Source organism: Neophocaena asiaeorientalis, unplaced genomic scaffold (genome assembly GCF_003031525.2).
Source record: "Neophocaena asiaeorientalis asiaeorientalis breed wild unplaced genomic scaffold, Neophocaena_asiaeorientalis_V1.1 scaffold680, whole genome shotgun sequence".
NCBI classification, from domain to species: Eukaryota; Metazoa; Chordata; class Mammalia; order Artiodactyla; family Phocoenidae; genus Neophocaena; species Neophocaena asiaeorientalis.
In genome coordinates this window covers 777,309-793,376 of record NW_020171816.1, presented here as the reverse complement: position 1 = coordinate 793,376, position 16,068 = coordinate 777,309, and the positions used below count along the sequence as shown (strand labels likewise).

Genomic DNA, 16,068 nt, shown 5'->3' with positions numbered 1-16,068 from the left:
GAACAACTCACCTGTTACCAAGGGAGCTTGGAGCACAACAACAGGAAGGAAAGCAGGAAGAGAGCTGGAGGCGACAGGTCTGGCTGATTGGTTACATACTACGATCTTGGACTGTGATGATCTATCTAATTGAGGGTTTGTAATGTCTGGGTGTGTGAACTTTAAGTTTTATTTGGTTCCAAATCATAAAGTTCTTGCCTTGGCTGGTACTATGGCTTGCTCTAAACCTACCTGGAGTTGGCCCTCCCCAGTCACCCTTGGTCCACACTTGGCTGGCAATCACAGAGCATGTGTGGCTGTATTCACAAATACTGGGCACCTTTTTTTTCTTTTTTTTTCAGCTGCATTGGGTCTTTGTTGCTGCGTGTGGGCTTTCTCTAGTTGCGGTGAGCGGGGGCTACTCTTCGTTGCGGGGTGTGGGCTTCTCACTGCAGTGGCTTCTCGTTGCAGAGCATGGGCACTAGGCGCATGGGCTTCAGTAGTTGCAGCACGTGGGCTCAGTAGTTGTGGCACGCGGACCCTAGAGAGTGCGGGCTTCAGTAGTTGTGGCATGCGGGCTCAGTAGTTTTGGCCCTCAGGCTTAGTTGCTCCGCGGCATGTGGGATCTTCCCAGACCAGGGATCGAACCCGTGTCCCCTGCATTGGCACGGGGATTCTTAACCACTGCACCACCAGGGAAGTCCCTTGGGCACCTTTTGATTAGAGGTGGCATCAGGAGAGAAATACTTTTTTTTCCTTCTTGCCTGTGCTTCCTTACCTTGCCCAGGGGACTGTGAAAAAGTGAAAGGCTCTAGAGGTACATTTTAGAAGAATTAAATGTCTTATCAGTGACACTTTCACCTCTGTTACATAAGCGTTGGGTTACTGGGGAAGGTGACAGAGGCAAAAAACTGAATGAATCCTACAGAAAGGACGTGGGATCATTTTTCCCATGTTGGATATTCCATTCTGGTTATGCCACTGTCGGTAGCTAGCCCTGATTGGGTGGGGAAGGTGTTGTGTCCTGGGCCCATGTGTGGTCATGTCTCCTCTTCCTGCTCTAATTCTGTTACCATCAATGTCTTAACCTTAAATAAGCATTTAGATATTAATTGTATGTGTCATTTTCCCTTTGCACAGAGCAAATTCTCCATAAGCATTTCTTGGGTGAATGAATGAAAGAATTATCCAGAGAGTAGTCATTTTTTTCATTTGACTGATAATCTGTTATGTCCTCACAGTCCCTACCGTCCAGGGGTTCCCAGCCAGTGAGGTTGGGGAAGATGTTTTCACATGTAATTATAGTGTGTTGTGTGATAAAAGTGCTAGAGGAACATGGAGGGTGATGCTGTAGACACTTTGCTAGGAAGGAAACATAAGCAACTGGTGTAGGAAGCAGAGGTATGCTTAACATTAAAGATGAACAAAAAAAGATGAAAAAAAATTAAAGACAAAAAAAAAGGAAGGGATTTCCCTGGTGGTCCAGTAGTTAAGACTCTGCACTTCCAGTGCAGGGGGTGCGGGTTCGATCCCTAGTCGGGGAACTAAGATCCCACATGCTGCGCAGCGGTGAGGCCCCAAAAAAAAACCAAAACAGTATGCTTAACATCCCCCCTGACCTTTGAGGATGCATGATGAGTCTGCCAAGGAATCCTGAGGGGACCAGGGCTTCTTTAGATTCACACACATGTACACAGGTATAGCCACGTGCTGGGGACAGAGGAGGCTGGGGTAATAGGTGCTTCTTCTGCAGGGAGGCTCAGATTCCCTCCACTCGCCTCTCTGTGGAGTCAGGTAGCCTGCAGGACCGTAGGACCACCCAAGGTGGGCTGCCCCTGCCCCTGGATACTGCCCCAACTCTGAGCATTTGGATTAAGTGAGCCTGTTCTATGGTCTCCTACCTTGGCCTTGCTGGCCACGGCTACACTGAACCTGGGAGGGGTGCTGGGAGTGGGGTTTCTGTCTGCAGGATGAATGATAGAAGGGCTACTGGGCCTCTGCCCAGCACATCACTGTCATGTCCTGTCAGTTTCAATGCTTCTGGATGCAACTAACAGAATACCCACCAGCAAGTGGCCCACCTAGTTAGTGATTTTATTTTTGTTTTTTCACGTGACAAGTCTGGATTTGAGTTCTTGGGTAGGTCAAAGCTGAAGGATGTCAGATCTCAAGTTGGCTTCTCTGTTACCCACAGGGCCAGTGCCCATGAGCCCTCACTCCTTGGGCAAGAACTTCTCTCATCTGAGCTCCTGCTTCCCAATCCAGCAGTGCCTGATGCCCAGTAACTTATTGACCATCTCCAGCTGGGCTTTATTTTAGTGCCAGCCCAGGTGTGTCACACCTCTATGAAAGCATGCTTATCTAGCCTATTTGGTGATTGTAATAACAAAAACCTGCCAAATTCAGAGTACTCTGACAGGGATCCCTGCCCATTCTTTAAAAATCCATGCTGTGGGGCTTCCCTGGTGACACAGTGGTTGAGAGTCCGTCTGCCGATGCAGGGGTACACGGGTTTGTGCCCCGGTCCGGGAAGATCCCACATGCCGCGGAGCGGCTGGGCCCGTGAGCCATGGCCGCTGAGCCTGCGCGTCTGGAGCCTGTGCTCCGCAACGGGAGAGGCCACAACAGTGAGAGGCCCGAGTACAGAAAAAAAATTAAAAAAATAAATCCATGCTGTGGATGGATTTATTTCTGTTGTGGAAAGCTTTAGCAAGTATTTTTTACTCAATATTACCCCAAAGTTAAAACTTATGAGAAAAGGCTGATCAGGCCAGGAATGCCTCACTGAAAATAAGCTTATTTTAAATGTTGTTTGTGGAACTACATCGAGACAGAATGAGGAAGTCATGTGATAAAGAACTAATTGTGCAATAAGTGCCTGACCAAATGAATTTTATCAGATTCTTTTTCAGCTTTGTTGAGGTATAGTTGACAAATAAATTTTAGTGTGTACATTGTGATTTAATATACATATTTTATCAGATTTAATGTTTAAAAAAAATTTAAAACCAGCATTTCTGGAAGAACTGCTAAAATAGTGGCTTCTGAACCTACTGGGTAACAGCACGACCCATCCTCTTCTCAGAAGACCTGCGGCCTAAATGCTGCTGCCTGCTCCCAGATCAGGCAGTGTCCCAGAGGCACTGCTACCAAAGGCCAGGACCTCAGGCAGGTTCACTGGGATTCCTTCACTTTTACTTGTTAATTTGAGCTGCTGATTCACAGTGGGGTGGAGGGGGTGCAGGTCAGAGCCAGTAGCAGTTGCATGGTTGAGTGAGAAAGAATGTGTGTGTGTTTTGGGGGAAGATGTCCAGTATCTTGGGGAGGAAGATGAAGTGTTAACTGGCTTTAGTCTGAGTGTTCCCAGAAAAAGAGAGAGTTGAAAAGGACAGTTAAAGGAGGCATGCAGCTTCAAGTCTGAGGAGGAGTATTCACCAGCCAGTGTCAGCCACAATGGGGATCTCAGAATTTCCTTTCTCTTGCAGCCTAAGGCATAAACTGAAGAAGAAAAAAAAAAAAAAAGTGGGCAAGGAGGGGTGAGTCACCAGGTACCCAGAGGGGAAGAAATTGGAGTCAGTTTGGAAAGCCCTGGATTCCCATCCCAGAGCCTAACCAGAGTGTGGCCTGGGCCACACTGACCCTTTACAGGAAAGGGGAAGAGTTGGAGCAGGAAGTCTCTCCTCATGGGTTCAGCTGTAGGACATTGAATAGGACCCTAAATCCCAAGGCTATCCACATCAGCATCTCTGGAGGGGTGCCGTGGACATAGCTTTTAACAAGCACCCAGGTGATTTTTGGGCACTGTGTATTAGCTCCCAGAATAGGACCTGGTAGATCTCGGGCACTGGCTGGCTGGTTACAGCTCTAGCTCCCCCCAGGACTGCACTTGCTGAGGACCCCTCAGTTCACAAGCACTCATCCCAGCTAACTATTCTTTTTATTTTTTTTATTTTGGCCATGCTGTGAGGCATGCGGGATCTTAGTTCCCTGACCAGGGATTGAACCTGTGCCCTCTGCAGTGGAAGTGCAGAATCCTAACCACTGGACCACCAGGGAAGTCCCCCCAGCTAACAATTCTTTATGAAATGTCCCTTCCCTCAGCTCTTTGACTCCATCCATCACTGTTCCAGCTGTGCCTCTCTGCCATCTGACCCAGAAACACTGTGAATTCATAGGCCTCAAGTTTAGGCCACCTGATCTTCTTCTTGTCACTCTCCCCAGGTGAGACCGTATCCTCTCCAATGGCTACTTACTGACCCCTTGACTAGACCTTTGTCTCCAACCCAAATTCCTTTTCTGAGCCTCTTGTAAGCACCTGCTCCAGATATCTCCATCTGGATGTCTCATGCGCCAAATCTGAATCTAAACACTTTTCTTCTCCCCACACCTGCTCCTCCTTGTATTACCTGATTGCCAGTGATGCCACCTTTCCACCTCAGACCTTCACACACTGAACTCCCTGCCTGTCCACCTTCCATCAGCTTGTTCCTCAGCTAACTGCTCCTTAACCTCTCTTCAGCTTCACTGTCACTCCCTCCAAGAGACAAAAGCGTGATCCTCCCCACTGGGCCAGGCCCTCTAATTTATTCTCAAAGTACCCCATACTACTCTCATAGAACTAAATATGCATTTAGTAATTATAGAGTCTTTCTGCTTTCCTGAGGACTGTATCCTGGCACCCAGCAGAGTATATGGCACAGGGCTGAATGATGAGTGTTGCAATAAAGGAGCAAAGGGCTTTTAGAGAAGAGATGTGGGGTTTAAGGAGGTCAAAGATGGCCTAGGTATACCCAGATATACCCAGGTGAACAGGTTGTTAGTTTCCATTCCAGCAGTCAGATTTGGAGTCTACAAATAATCCTCAAAAATCCCTGGGGCTTCCCTGGTTGCACAGTGGTTGAGAGTCCGCCTGCCGATGCAGGGAACATGGGTTCGTGCCCCGGTCCGGGAGGATCCCGCATGCCACGGAACGGCTGGGCCCGTGAGCCATGGCCGCTGAGTCTGCACGTCCGGAGCCTGTGCTCTGCAACGGGAGAGGCCATGGCAGGGAGAGGCCCGCGTACTGCAAAAAAAAAAAAAAAGAAAAAGAAAAAAAAAATCCCTGACCCTGTTTTTTTGTTTGTTTTAAATTTTATTATTTTTTTTACTTTTGGCTGTCTTGGGTTTTCATTGTTGCACACGGGCTTTCTCTAGTTGCGGAGAGTGGGGGCTACTCTTCATTGTGGTGCGTGGGCTTCTCATTGCGGTGGCTTCTGTTGCAGAGCACAGGGTCTAGTTGCGCAGGCTTCAGTAGTTGCAGTGTGTGGGCTCAGTAGTTGCAGCATGCGGGCTCAGTAGTTGTGGCACACGGGCCTAGTTGCTCCATGGCATGTGGGATCTTCCCAGACCAAGGATCGAACCTGCGTCCCCTGCCTTGACAGGCGGATTCTTAACCACTGTGCCACCAGGGAAGTCCCCCTGACCCTGTTTTGAGTGGAAAGTTATTCTCTTTATATTAATTGACAAACACTGGCTGATTCATGCTATACACCAGGCCCTATGGACCCTGAGGAGATGACCAGCCCCTTTCCACCTCCCAGACTTTCACCCTTTGGGGAAGCAGACCAGTCACTCACAGATGTAATCAAGACTTTTGGTTCTGAGAGGAGCACAGATAGAGTGGGGTCTCAATGGGGAACAGAGCTCTGTCTTGTTACCTCAGAGGGGACTCAAAAGTGAGGTGGAGAGGCCTTACAGCCAGAGGGAGGTGGGCCTGTTTTGATGATGGAGAGAGAGGGAGCCAGAACAAATATAGCCCTTAATGACCTAAGGGCAGGCAGAGGGGGAGGGCAGCAGCAAAGATGCCTGCTTAGGGTTAGTAGAAAAGTTCTTGAGAGTTGGTTAAGACACAGAAGGGACTTGAGCCACCAATTTGAGCATAAACATTGGGACCCCAAAACCTCTGGACCTTGTTCTGGACTGATAACACATATCTGGGTGCTTGTCTGTCCCAACAGAAGCTTCATTGCATACAAGCCCTGCAGAGTCCCTTGTATTGTGATAGGAAGTGCCTCTAGGTCTGTCTCAAGAGATTACTGACAACAGGAACAAAAGATGGAGAAGTTGGACCTGAGCCATACCTGAGAAGCAGTGCTGGCCTCCAAGATCCACGCCTATCCTAAGCCTGACCATGCAATTGCAACTGCAAGGCATGGTCAGAACAACCAGTTGTATACTCTTCTGAGTACCTGAGAGGCAGCAGCCAGTAAGCGCAGCATCAGAGCAGATAGAAGCACTGGATAGCGCTATGCAAAGAAGATCTAGCAAAGTAATGGGGAAAGAGTTACGTTGCATAAGCTGCCAACTGTGTAAAGTGGGCTTGTATGGCCCTAACACTTGAGGAGGCTGTTACCAAGTAAGGACTTGCTGCCCAACACACATAGAAGCCAATACTATGGCACCCACTTTTGAGCAAAGAGCTTTATTGTGAGGTTGACCGGCAAGGAGGCAGGAGGCAAGGCTCTCAAATTTATCTCCCTAATCTGGGGTTTGGTCAAACTTTTTTGAGTTAGGGGAGGATGGATTCATATGTGGAAGCACTGGTGGGGCAGGTTTTGACTGGAGGGCTTTGGAACTTGGCCATTTATGGTAAGGTATGGTAAAGGGAACTTCAGCACTGGGTCTTCCTGGACAATGGATCTTTCACTTCTGAAAGGGTTCCAGCATTCAGGTTCTGGTCACGTCTGGGTTCTTTTGGTTCTGTGGGGGGGGGGAGGGGTGGAGGTGGAAAACCTTGGTTCCAGGCATTATTAGAATTCAAAATTTCTCCTCTGCTGCATGACTTGCGGTTTTGTTCTGCTATCTCTGAAGAACAACTCAGTATTTTGTTATCAACAGAGCAGGGCCAGTTTGGGCTGCTTCTGCAGTTACAAAGCCACGGACTCTAAATGTAAGTGGGAGCCCATGGTGTTATTTTTTGTGAAGGTCATTTTGAGCAGAGCAAATAGAAAGGAGAGGCCTAACTACTGAGGACAGGCAGTCAGCCTTTGAAATTTCTTCCTCTTTTTGAAATAAAGACTTTCTCTTGTAACAGGGCCTCAGGATGGCCCTGCTGCATGTCCTGGCAGAGGGAGAAATGCTGAGACAGGAGCTAGGATTCCCACATAGGAAAGAGTGAATTCTACAGCAGACAAAATTTTGGGATGTTCAGGCTTGGCTAGGTAATGCCAGCCAAGGAGTGGGGGCTTAAGCTCCCAGCCCTATGACAATGAGGTTAGTAGGAAAGGTGTGCCCATCTGACAGTGATACAGGACATACACACAGCTCTGCTCACACTCAGCACTTTATTAATGAGAAAGCTGTGGTCTGGGAAAGGGGAGGCTGGGATGGACAGGACCAGTGCCCATCTCGGGGGATTTTCCTGGACATCTGGTGTTCCTCCATGCAGGTTTAGAGGAAACACCTTCATGGATAAAATCCCCAGAGGGCAACGCTGTGACTGCCAAGGAGCAGGGGTAGGAGGGGCACCCTAGGCACAGCTGGGCCCCTGAGACAGCAGAGCTTCGATGTCAGGCTCGATGTCGATGGTCAGAAAGCGGCGGCTGTACCTGCGTACGGGCACACCGTCTGGGCCCACCAGGAACTTCTCGAAGTTCCAGGCAACGTCGTTGCGGCACACCGGAGACCAGGTGATGAACTTGGGGTCTGTCATGAGGGCAGTGGCGTCGTCACTAGGCGTGGGCAGAGCCTCCCGAAGGAAGGTGAAGAGCGGATGTGCCTTCTCGCCATTCACCTCGCACTTCTCGAAGAGCATGAAGTTGGGCTCGAACCCGCCGCCTGGTCGTACGTACTTGAGGCAATTCAGGATCTCCTCGTTCTTGGCATTTTCCTGCGGGAGGGGAGAGCAGCTAGGACCCGGGGCTGCGAGGGGAAGCGAAGCCTTCTAACTGCAAACATTGTTTCTCCATGAGTCACTAGACTCTGGCCTTTCTTGCACAACCCCAGGGTGGACCTCAACCCCAGCCGGGACGAGCGCCGGAGGGAAGTGAGCCGGTGGCCCGCCTCTCCAACCCCAGGGCGCGCGGCTGCTGGGCCCGGCGGGTCGTCCGCCGGCGTTCCTAACCGCGGTCGCACGCCCACCCCCACTCCACTCGGCCAGGCGCACCTGATGCCCAAACTGGTTGCACGGGAAGCCGAGCACGACCAGGCCCCGGGGCCCGAGGCGCCGCTGCAGGTCATTCATCTGGGTGTAGTCCCGGACAGTTGTGCCTCAGAGCGATGCCACATTCTCAATGAGCAGCACCTTGCCCCGAAGGGACCCCAAGTTCACGGGCTCCCCGCCGGCCAGCGGACGCGCAGAGAAGGCGTACACCGAGCGCGGGGCCGCTGCAGCCAGGGCGGCCGCCGAGCGCTGAGCGGCACACATGGCGTGGGTGCCCAAAAAGACAGGGCAGAGCCGCGGACTAGACGAACACGGGGGGCCGGGAAGCGCCTCCTTTTAACAGGCGGGCGACCAAGGTCATGTGGCTCGGGCACTTTTCCGGCCGCTCCTACACCCCTCCCCCGCTCGGTCCCGCCTCATCCGGCCTCTGTCCTACGACTGTGGTCCCGCGAAGCTGGAGGGTGCGGTCGGGCCGGATGCGGACACCGCCCAGACCGTGCCGAGGCGCGGACGCGTTTGGTCCCGCCCAGGGAGCGCAGCGCCGGCACTGTGGCAGTCGCCCGGATTATCCAGCCCAGAGCCCAGGCCGAAGAGGGCTCCGGATTCTTAATGGTTCTTCAGGGATTGGGGCCTGGCACGGGGAGACTCGCCAGCAACATCTTTCGCTGCCTGTGGCCACACAGCCCTCCCAGCCTATGCCATATTCCTACTCCCCGAGAAAGTGCCCTATTGTCAGGCGCAGAGGGAGTTATGACTTGTGATGATGGTGCAGTTAGCAGCAGCTGCCAAGGCAAGTCCTCTGTGTTGACACTTCCTGGTTCTAGGAAGGTTAAGTTGGAGGAGGGTGGGCAATGCTGGGGAGAAAGGGGGCGGGCAGCCAGGGCTGGACTCCAAAAGCCAGCAGTTTCTAACCCATTTCCTTGCATTCTGGGGCTGCCCTAGACTGTGTTCTCCTCCTGGCCTCTGGTTTCCCTCCTACTTTTACACCCCCAGTGTGGCACTACCCTTACACAGGTTTTCTGGGGTCACTACTCAGGCCCTGCTCCAGACCCCTGGAGGGGAGCCCAAAAGCATGCAGGGCCCAGGGGACTCAGTCGATTTCAGACCATCCTCAGCTTCATCTGGAGCTCAGGCAAGGAAGTAAAAGACACTGAAAATGGACAGGTAGTAAGAAGAGGAAAATATCACACTAAGATTTGTCCATAAGAACGACTGCTTGGAGTACCCCTCAGTCGGCTGCATTCCCTACCCCACCCTACTCTGAACTTGAATGTGACATAAGATAATCACTTCCACCTCTTTGGGAGAAGCCAGGTTAGTGCCAGCTTTGGGGTGGGGGTGGGCAAGCCGGTACTTTGCCCCCTGAAGGAACCTTCCAAGGTGAGCTAGGCAGAATTCATCCTCCATTCCCAGCCCTGGAGAGAGCCAACACAAACACCAGGATACAGGAAGTTTAGAAAACTGCCTTTATTCTATTAGTAGTTGGAAAAATTAACTGGTACAGAAAAAAAGTTTAGTCAGCTGGAGAGGACAGAGAAACCGTGGGCCACCCAAGAGAACTGGTGGCTCCTCTGGGAGGGAACCTGGATACAGTGAGAAGAAAGAGCACTGTGAACTAGAGCCAGATCCTGCAGTCCAGGTGAGACAGGTTATGCCACCTTCTGAATTATCTAAGTGCCTCAGGCATAAAACCAAATTCCTATTTACTTAGCCCAGCTCTGGGGAAGGGGGTACTGGAATATGTGGGGCCGAAAAGGGGAGACATGGCCATCTTTTATCAGAGAAAGTGACAAAACAGGAATTTAAAAAATGAATTTTCCATCTGACTTTATTTTCAAATACACTTTCTTTTTTTTTAAAAAAACCAATACACTTTCTGTGAGGATGACAAATATCAGTATTAGGAAATCCAATTATACAAAAAATACTACATCTAGTCTGGGGTAGATATATTTATTTTTGGTAACATACATTAAGCGGCACTAATTACACAGTAACTATAAGGTAACTAACATGAAACCACAGAACTGTAACTTTGCCACAGCTGCGTGGACTTGGGCCTTTATGGCTGAGCACATTTTCAAAAAACTGGATTGCCACCCAGAGCTATGCCAATGAAATCTGTTAAAATGAGTAAAGCTCTGAAGTGGTGACTCACCAGAGTACCTTGCAGCTGAAAGATGATAGGCAGGACATGTTAGTTATAAAGTAGTTACAGCCTAATTCACAAAAGTTACCAACTGTTTGTCTTTCAGAAAGAAGCAAGAAGTTAGGAAATTCCTTGAATTAGCGCCTAGTGTCAGGTGGGAGTGCAGAGGAGGGCTGTTAGAGCAGTGTCAGAAGGACCCTGGTGGGTCAGGTGGGTTGGACATCATTAATAATCATGGTTGGCTTCTAAATACTGGTAGCAAGATGACTTCTGATTTGTAATCTTAGGCAAATTATAGATAAATGAAAAAGGCCAGTAATCATACACTAAGATTAATAAACAGCACTTCAAAATTAACCGCATGAGGGCTGTGCTTGCAGCAGGGTTTCACAAGACAAGGCACCCAGATTTTTTCTTCCCACGTCTGGCTTGCAGAGCCGCTCTCGTGGCCATTTCAAAAACCTCCCTCACTCCATCTTTGGTCTTTGCTGAACACTCCATGTACCCAAAAGCACCAATCCTGTTTGCCATATCTCTGCCTTCTTCCGGTTTCACTGGCTCCTAGCAAAGAGAAGAAAGCACTTTTAGTTAACAGCGTTACATACATATAGTAAGTAGGTGTATCCAAATTCATCTCAAAGACTGCTTTTAAAAAGCTGCCGAGGGCTTCCCTGGTGGTTTAGTGGTTAAGAATCCGCCTGCCAATGCAGGGGACACGGGTTCGAGCCCTGGTCTGAGAAGATCCCATGTGCTGCGGAGCAACTAAGCCTGTGAGCCATAACTACTGAGCCTGCGCTCTAGAGCCCGCAAGCCACAGCTACTGAAGCCCGTGTGCCACAACTACTGAAGCCTGCGCACCTAGAGCCCGTGCTCCGCAATAAGAGAAGCCACCACAATGAGAAGCCCACACACTGCCATGAAAGTAGCCCCCGCTTGCCACAACTAGAGAAAGCCCGCGTAAAAAGCTGCCGAACTCCCAGATTTGAGTTCTGTCTTATGACACTCATATGGGGTGACCCCCACCTCCAATATATAAAAAATCCCTGTCAAACATGCTCTTCCCTGGGAAGTAGAGAGAAAAGGAGAGGCCAGAGAAGCCCTAGAGGGTTGAGGGAATCAGGGGCAAAATTACTCAAGCTGTTGATCCAGGGTAAGCCCTTGGGTCTTCTTGTAGTTAGCTTCACAGAGGACTGAATGCTCAGGGAAGGAAACAGATCCTGACCTTCACATTCAGACAGAGAAACCTCAGGAGAACCCGTGCAAAACACCTCAAGGCACTCCTCCTGCAGTGGGGAAGTCCTATCATTGGGCCACCTGGCTTCTCAGAAGCCAAGATGTCACCTCCACCATCACTTTTTTAAAAATATTTTTATGCTTTTTTTTTTTTTTTTTTTTGCGGTACGTGGGCCTCTCCTGTTGCGGAGCACAGGCTCCGGAGGCACGGGCCCAGTGGCCACGGCTCACAGGCCCAGCCGCTCCGTGGCATGTGGGATCCTCCCAGACCGGGGCATGAACCCGTGTCCCGTGAATAGGCAGGTGGACTCCCAACCACTGCGCCACCAGGGAAGCCCCACCATCACTTTTATAAAGGCATTAGGGCTCTCTGTTTGGACTCCCTGCCATCAGGATTTCCTGATTCTTCAGTTCCCACCAATTTATCTTTAGCCTCACATATACGAAAGTAATAACTGGAGAGGGAAATCAAGAGCCTGATAAAGTTCTTGCATCTGAAGCACTGACTATTGCTGTGATGGTCCTTTCTCAGGCAGGCAATCTTTGGAGCACAGTACTACCTCACAAGAGAGGTTCCATCTTACAGGACTAGGGAGTTTTAGGGACCCCCTCTATGCAGGCCCGAGTCAGTGAGGGCCGGATGGACAGAGAGAGGCCTCTGGTACTTTCTCTGAAACAGCCTGGTCTTTGGGGGTTTCTGCTGGGTTCCCTGAACCTCGAACCCAGGCCCCGAGTTTAAGAATGCTACAGGAAGACAGAGCCCTGCCCTAGACCATACCTGCTTCATCTTGGCTAGCTCCCGCCTTGTGTGCTCATCATTTCGAAGATCCTTCTTGTTCCCAACCAGGATGATGGGCACGTTGGGACAGAAATGCTTGACTTCTGGAGTCCATTTTTCTGGGATGTTTTCTGAAAGAAGCAAAATGCACATAATTTGGGGATACATATAATTCTATCTTGAAGAATCTCCAAAAACCCTAGTTAAATTGCAAAGAAACTTCTTGAGAAATATGCCGGACATTTAATGGAATTCCACTAGTTTCAAAACCGTGAAAAAGGTAAAATCTAACCCCCCTTCTCTTAAGCACAGAATCACCAGCTTTTCTCAGTCCCACCAAGGAACTCAGCTCCTCTGGAGGTGGCACCAGGTAAAGGCTCTGGAGGAGCAAAGGATGGCTCCACAATGGTGCCACCTGCCCCAAGAAGGAAGGCTCCCCACCAGCCATCCATGTCACTGCTGGCAGATGATTCTGACCACAGCTTACAGAAGGAGTCACCATTCTGGGGCTATAGCTGGCTCAGGGTTCACATGTTTTCTCTACACTTACTCATGGGCCCTCAGCATGACCTACCCTTGGATTACTGGTATTTCAAATGGCTTGAGTGGCTTTTGAAAATGACTAATAACCAGCTGTAGCTTCTTGCCAATACTGTAGTAATTTAGTGGACAAGTGGCCTGGGTTCAACCTCACACACCCACTACCTTGAACATCTCAGTGTCAGGGATGACACTATAAAATGGGGATAACAGTAATACCTTACATGAGGTTATTTTGAGTCAATGTGTACAGAATACTTAGTATGATGATCATTTAAATGGTACTGATCATAAGACTATATTTTAGGAGTAAACTGTTCACTCTCTGACTTCAAGACCAAAAGGCAGGAGTTGGAATATAAAAGATGCTCTGCCTTCTGGCTAGAAGGTACAGAAGCTACATGAACAAGGTCAGGAAAACTCATAATTCTACACTCCACTCTTCAGCACACAAGACAGACATCTGTCTGCTTCCTTCCTCCTTTGCTATAGCGGCTAGAGTCAATCACTAATGTGACAACTTAAAACTCAAAGCCTTATTCTAGAACAAAGGGGTTCCCAGAGAAGTGCAGAGCAATCAAGAGACAAGGGCCAGCATATCGAACAGTGAAGGCAAACAGCCTCAGCACTGAATCTTGCTCTTATCTCTGCACCCTGTGGTCAGTTTTCAGTTCAGGTGCAACAGTGATCACTTTAAAGAGAAGGTGAGATCACATCACTCCTTTGTTCAAACCATCCAAAAGCTCTCATCTCACTCATGATGAAAGGAGAGGTCCACACCATTAACCACATGGCTCTGCAACCCTCGCTCCACTCTCTCTGCTACAGCTACAATGGACTCCTTCCTTCTGCCTGGGAAGCTCTTTTGTTGGCTATCTGTGTTGGCCTCCCTCACCTACTTCAGGTCTCTGCTCAGAGGTTTCCTTTTCAGTGAGGTGGCTGACCATCTTATGGTCATCTTCTTTTTTTTTTTTTTTTTTTTTTGTGGTACGCGGGCCTCTCACTGCCGTGGCCTCTCCCGTTGCGGAGCACAGGCTCCCGACGCACAGGCGCCCGACGCGCAGGCCCAGCGGCCATGGCTCACGGGCCCAGCCGCTCCGTGGCATGTGGGATCCTCCCAGACCGGGGCACGAACCCACGTCCGCTGCATCGGCAGGCGGACTCCCAACCACTGCGCCACCAGGGAAGCCCCTATGGTCATCTTCTAAAACAGCATACTACCATGGCCTATTCCATACCCACCTCTATGAATGTTATTTGCAACATTTCTTGCTATCAGATTTACTGTGGTTTTTGCTCTTCTGTCTCCCTTCATCTAGAATATAGGTTCCATAAGTAAGCACTCAATAATTATTTGCTGAATATATAAAATTATTACTCCAATAGTCCCCCCCACCCCCCGGAATTCAGGACATGTAAACTGAAATGAATTGCCTCTGTCTTATCTTCACTTTTCATAAATGATTTTAAAACATAATTTTTTACTTTTTAATTCAGTGATGGCAATCGCCTATGATTGCTCCCACCTCCAAAGTAATCTGATCATATCAGGACACATCACTTTACATGGATTTACACTGGGGTGCTTTAGGGGCCACTGGGAATTCCATAAAGCCAGAGAAAAGGAATCCTTATCTAGGATCAAGGGTCAGCAAATGAAATTTTGCCCGGAGTCTACTTTTATACGTGAAGTTTTACTGGAACAGAGCCAAGCTCTGTTGTGCTACAACAGCAGAGTTGAGTAGTTGTGGCAAAGTTCAGGAGATCCAACAGAGAACACATGGCCAACAAAACCTAAAATATTTACTATTTGGCCTTCTACATAAGTTTGTTGACCCCAGGCCTCAACTAGAATCTAGACTCTAGACCAACTGCCAGTGAGACAGCAGAGGTTCCAAAAAGTAAACTACTGTCACAGGGGTGGCCAGCAACAGGGCTGAAACCTGCACACCAACATTCTGATTGCTGATCAAACTTGTTATCCTACACCTAGACCCAGTGCCATGGTCTAACATCCAACCAGGTAAAAACAAAGTCCAGCATTAGGTTCACATTAGCTTTTCAGTTTCTTGATATAGACGTTTGAGTTCCCAAGACACATTTTACTAGGGCAAACTACCAGTGGACTTCTCTCCTACTCCCTAGCCAAGATAAGAGAACTTTTAAAAGGCCCTTGGCAAAACCAAGCTAATTTAGTCAGCTCAGCAAAGGGGCGCTACCTACCTATCATACTACTGCAGTGACCAGCAGTCTCTCTAGGTATGTTTGTATTTCAGAGAGGGAGATCAATCTCTCTTTGCCTCTTTTCTTTCTACCTCTGCTCTCCTCCCTAGAACCTGCCCTCTGGGGGAGAGGATAGCAAGAAACAAGTCATAGTAAACAGAGGTCAAAAGCTGAAGACTTCCTTCGAGACCAGCAGACACAGTCTTAAAAGAAAAATGTGAGACTGAAGAAGAGTAACTTTTTTGCTCTGAAGGTACTTTTGTCCCTAAAGGATTATACCTTGCATGAGGCGGCAAAGGGCACACAATCCTCCTCATTCCTATAGGCAAAGTCCATGATGTGTGTGTCTGAGGGGAAGGTGTCACATGGCTCCATTTTCTCTCTAAAGCTCAGCCTCTAGGGGCTTCTAACAGTCCCCGCAAAGGAAGGCAGATTAATTTGAAAACCAAAACTAAAACACAACTGTTAAAAATGAACCAAAGTGAAACAATGGCAGAGAGCACCCACTCTGTCTCAGTTCTGGGAGATGTTGCACAGGGGACTCAATCTCAGCTTGGCTCCTTGGACTGCATGACCTTGAGCAAGTGGTTCAAAGTCTCGGAGCACCTCCCCCAGTACTGTCATTAAAGTGAGTACAAGCATGACACAGAAAGGCTCACTCTAACCCTAACTCCCCAGCAACAGCCCAGGCCGCCAGCAGGTCCTCAACAGTCATCTGTGTTAATGATAATCTCCTTGGCCCACATGCTGCCCTGTAAAAACAGAGCACTGCAGCACCAAGCAAGACATTTCGTCATCTTCAGTACAAACCGAAAGCACGTTCTGTTTCAGGCCTTGCTGCCTTGTTTTGCAAAGTGTGAGGTCAGCATCATTCCCTCTTTTTTTGAAGGAAAGCAGCTTCTGAAACATGTGGCCAACTAAGCTAGTGGAATGTCAGGTTCAAGTCTCTATTAGCTAAGACACTTTATAAAACGGCTAAAATAGGGCTTAGAAACATTACCAGGAATCACCAAGTCATCAGTCGGT

The 16,068-nt window shown here is 49.1% G+C and overlaps 2 protein-coding genes and 1 non-coding gene across 3 annotated transcripts in view; all 3 read right to left on the bottom strand.

Annotated features, from left to right (window-relative positions):
- Positions 1 to 3,962: 3,962 nt before the first annotated feature.
- Positions 3,963 to 4,035, bottom strand: TRNAG-UCC (transfer RNA glycine (anticodon UCC)). The gene has a single exon. It is a non-coding gene; the product is annotated as a tRNA-Gly (tRNA).
- A 3,247-nt stretch (positions 4,036 to 7,282) lies between these two features.
- Positions 7,283 to 8,499, bottom strand: GPX1 (glutathione peroxidase 1). The gene is made up of 2 exons (XM_024737965.1): positions 8,123 to 8,499; positions 7,283 to 7,846 (listed from the first exon to the last, which is right to left on the bottom strand). The coding sequence occupies exons 1-2, from the start codon at positions 8,381 to 8,383 to the stop codon at positions 7,487 to 7,489; spliced, it is 621 nt and encodes a 206-aa protein (XP_024593733.1). The 5' UTR covers positions 8,384 to 8,499; the 3' UTR covers positions 7,283 to 7,486.
- A 1,076-nt stretch (positions 8,500 to 9,575) lies between these two features.
- Positions 9,576 to 16,068, bottom strand: part of RHOA (ras homolog family member A) — a 52,016-nt gene continuing 45,523 nt past the window's right edge. Inside the window, exons 5-6 of the mRNA XM_024738282.1 lie at positions 12,280 to 12,410; positions 9,576 to 10,829 (exon numbers count right to left, since the gene is read on the bottom strand). Coding sequence (XP_024594050.1) covers positions 10,656 to 10,829; positions 12,280 to 12,410 — 305 coding nt within the window. The 3' untranslated portion in view covers positions 9,576 to 10,655. The remainder of the gene's footprint in view (positions 10,830 to 12,279; positions 12,411 to 16,068) is intronic.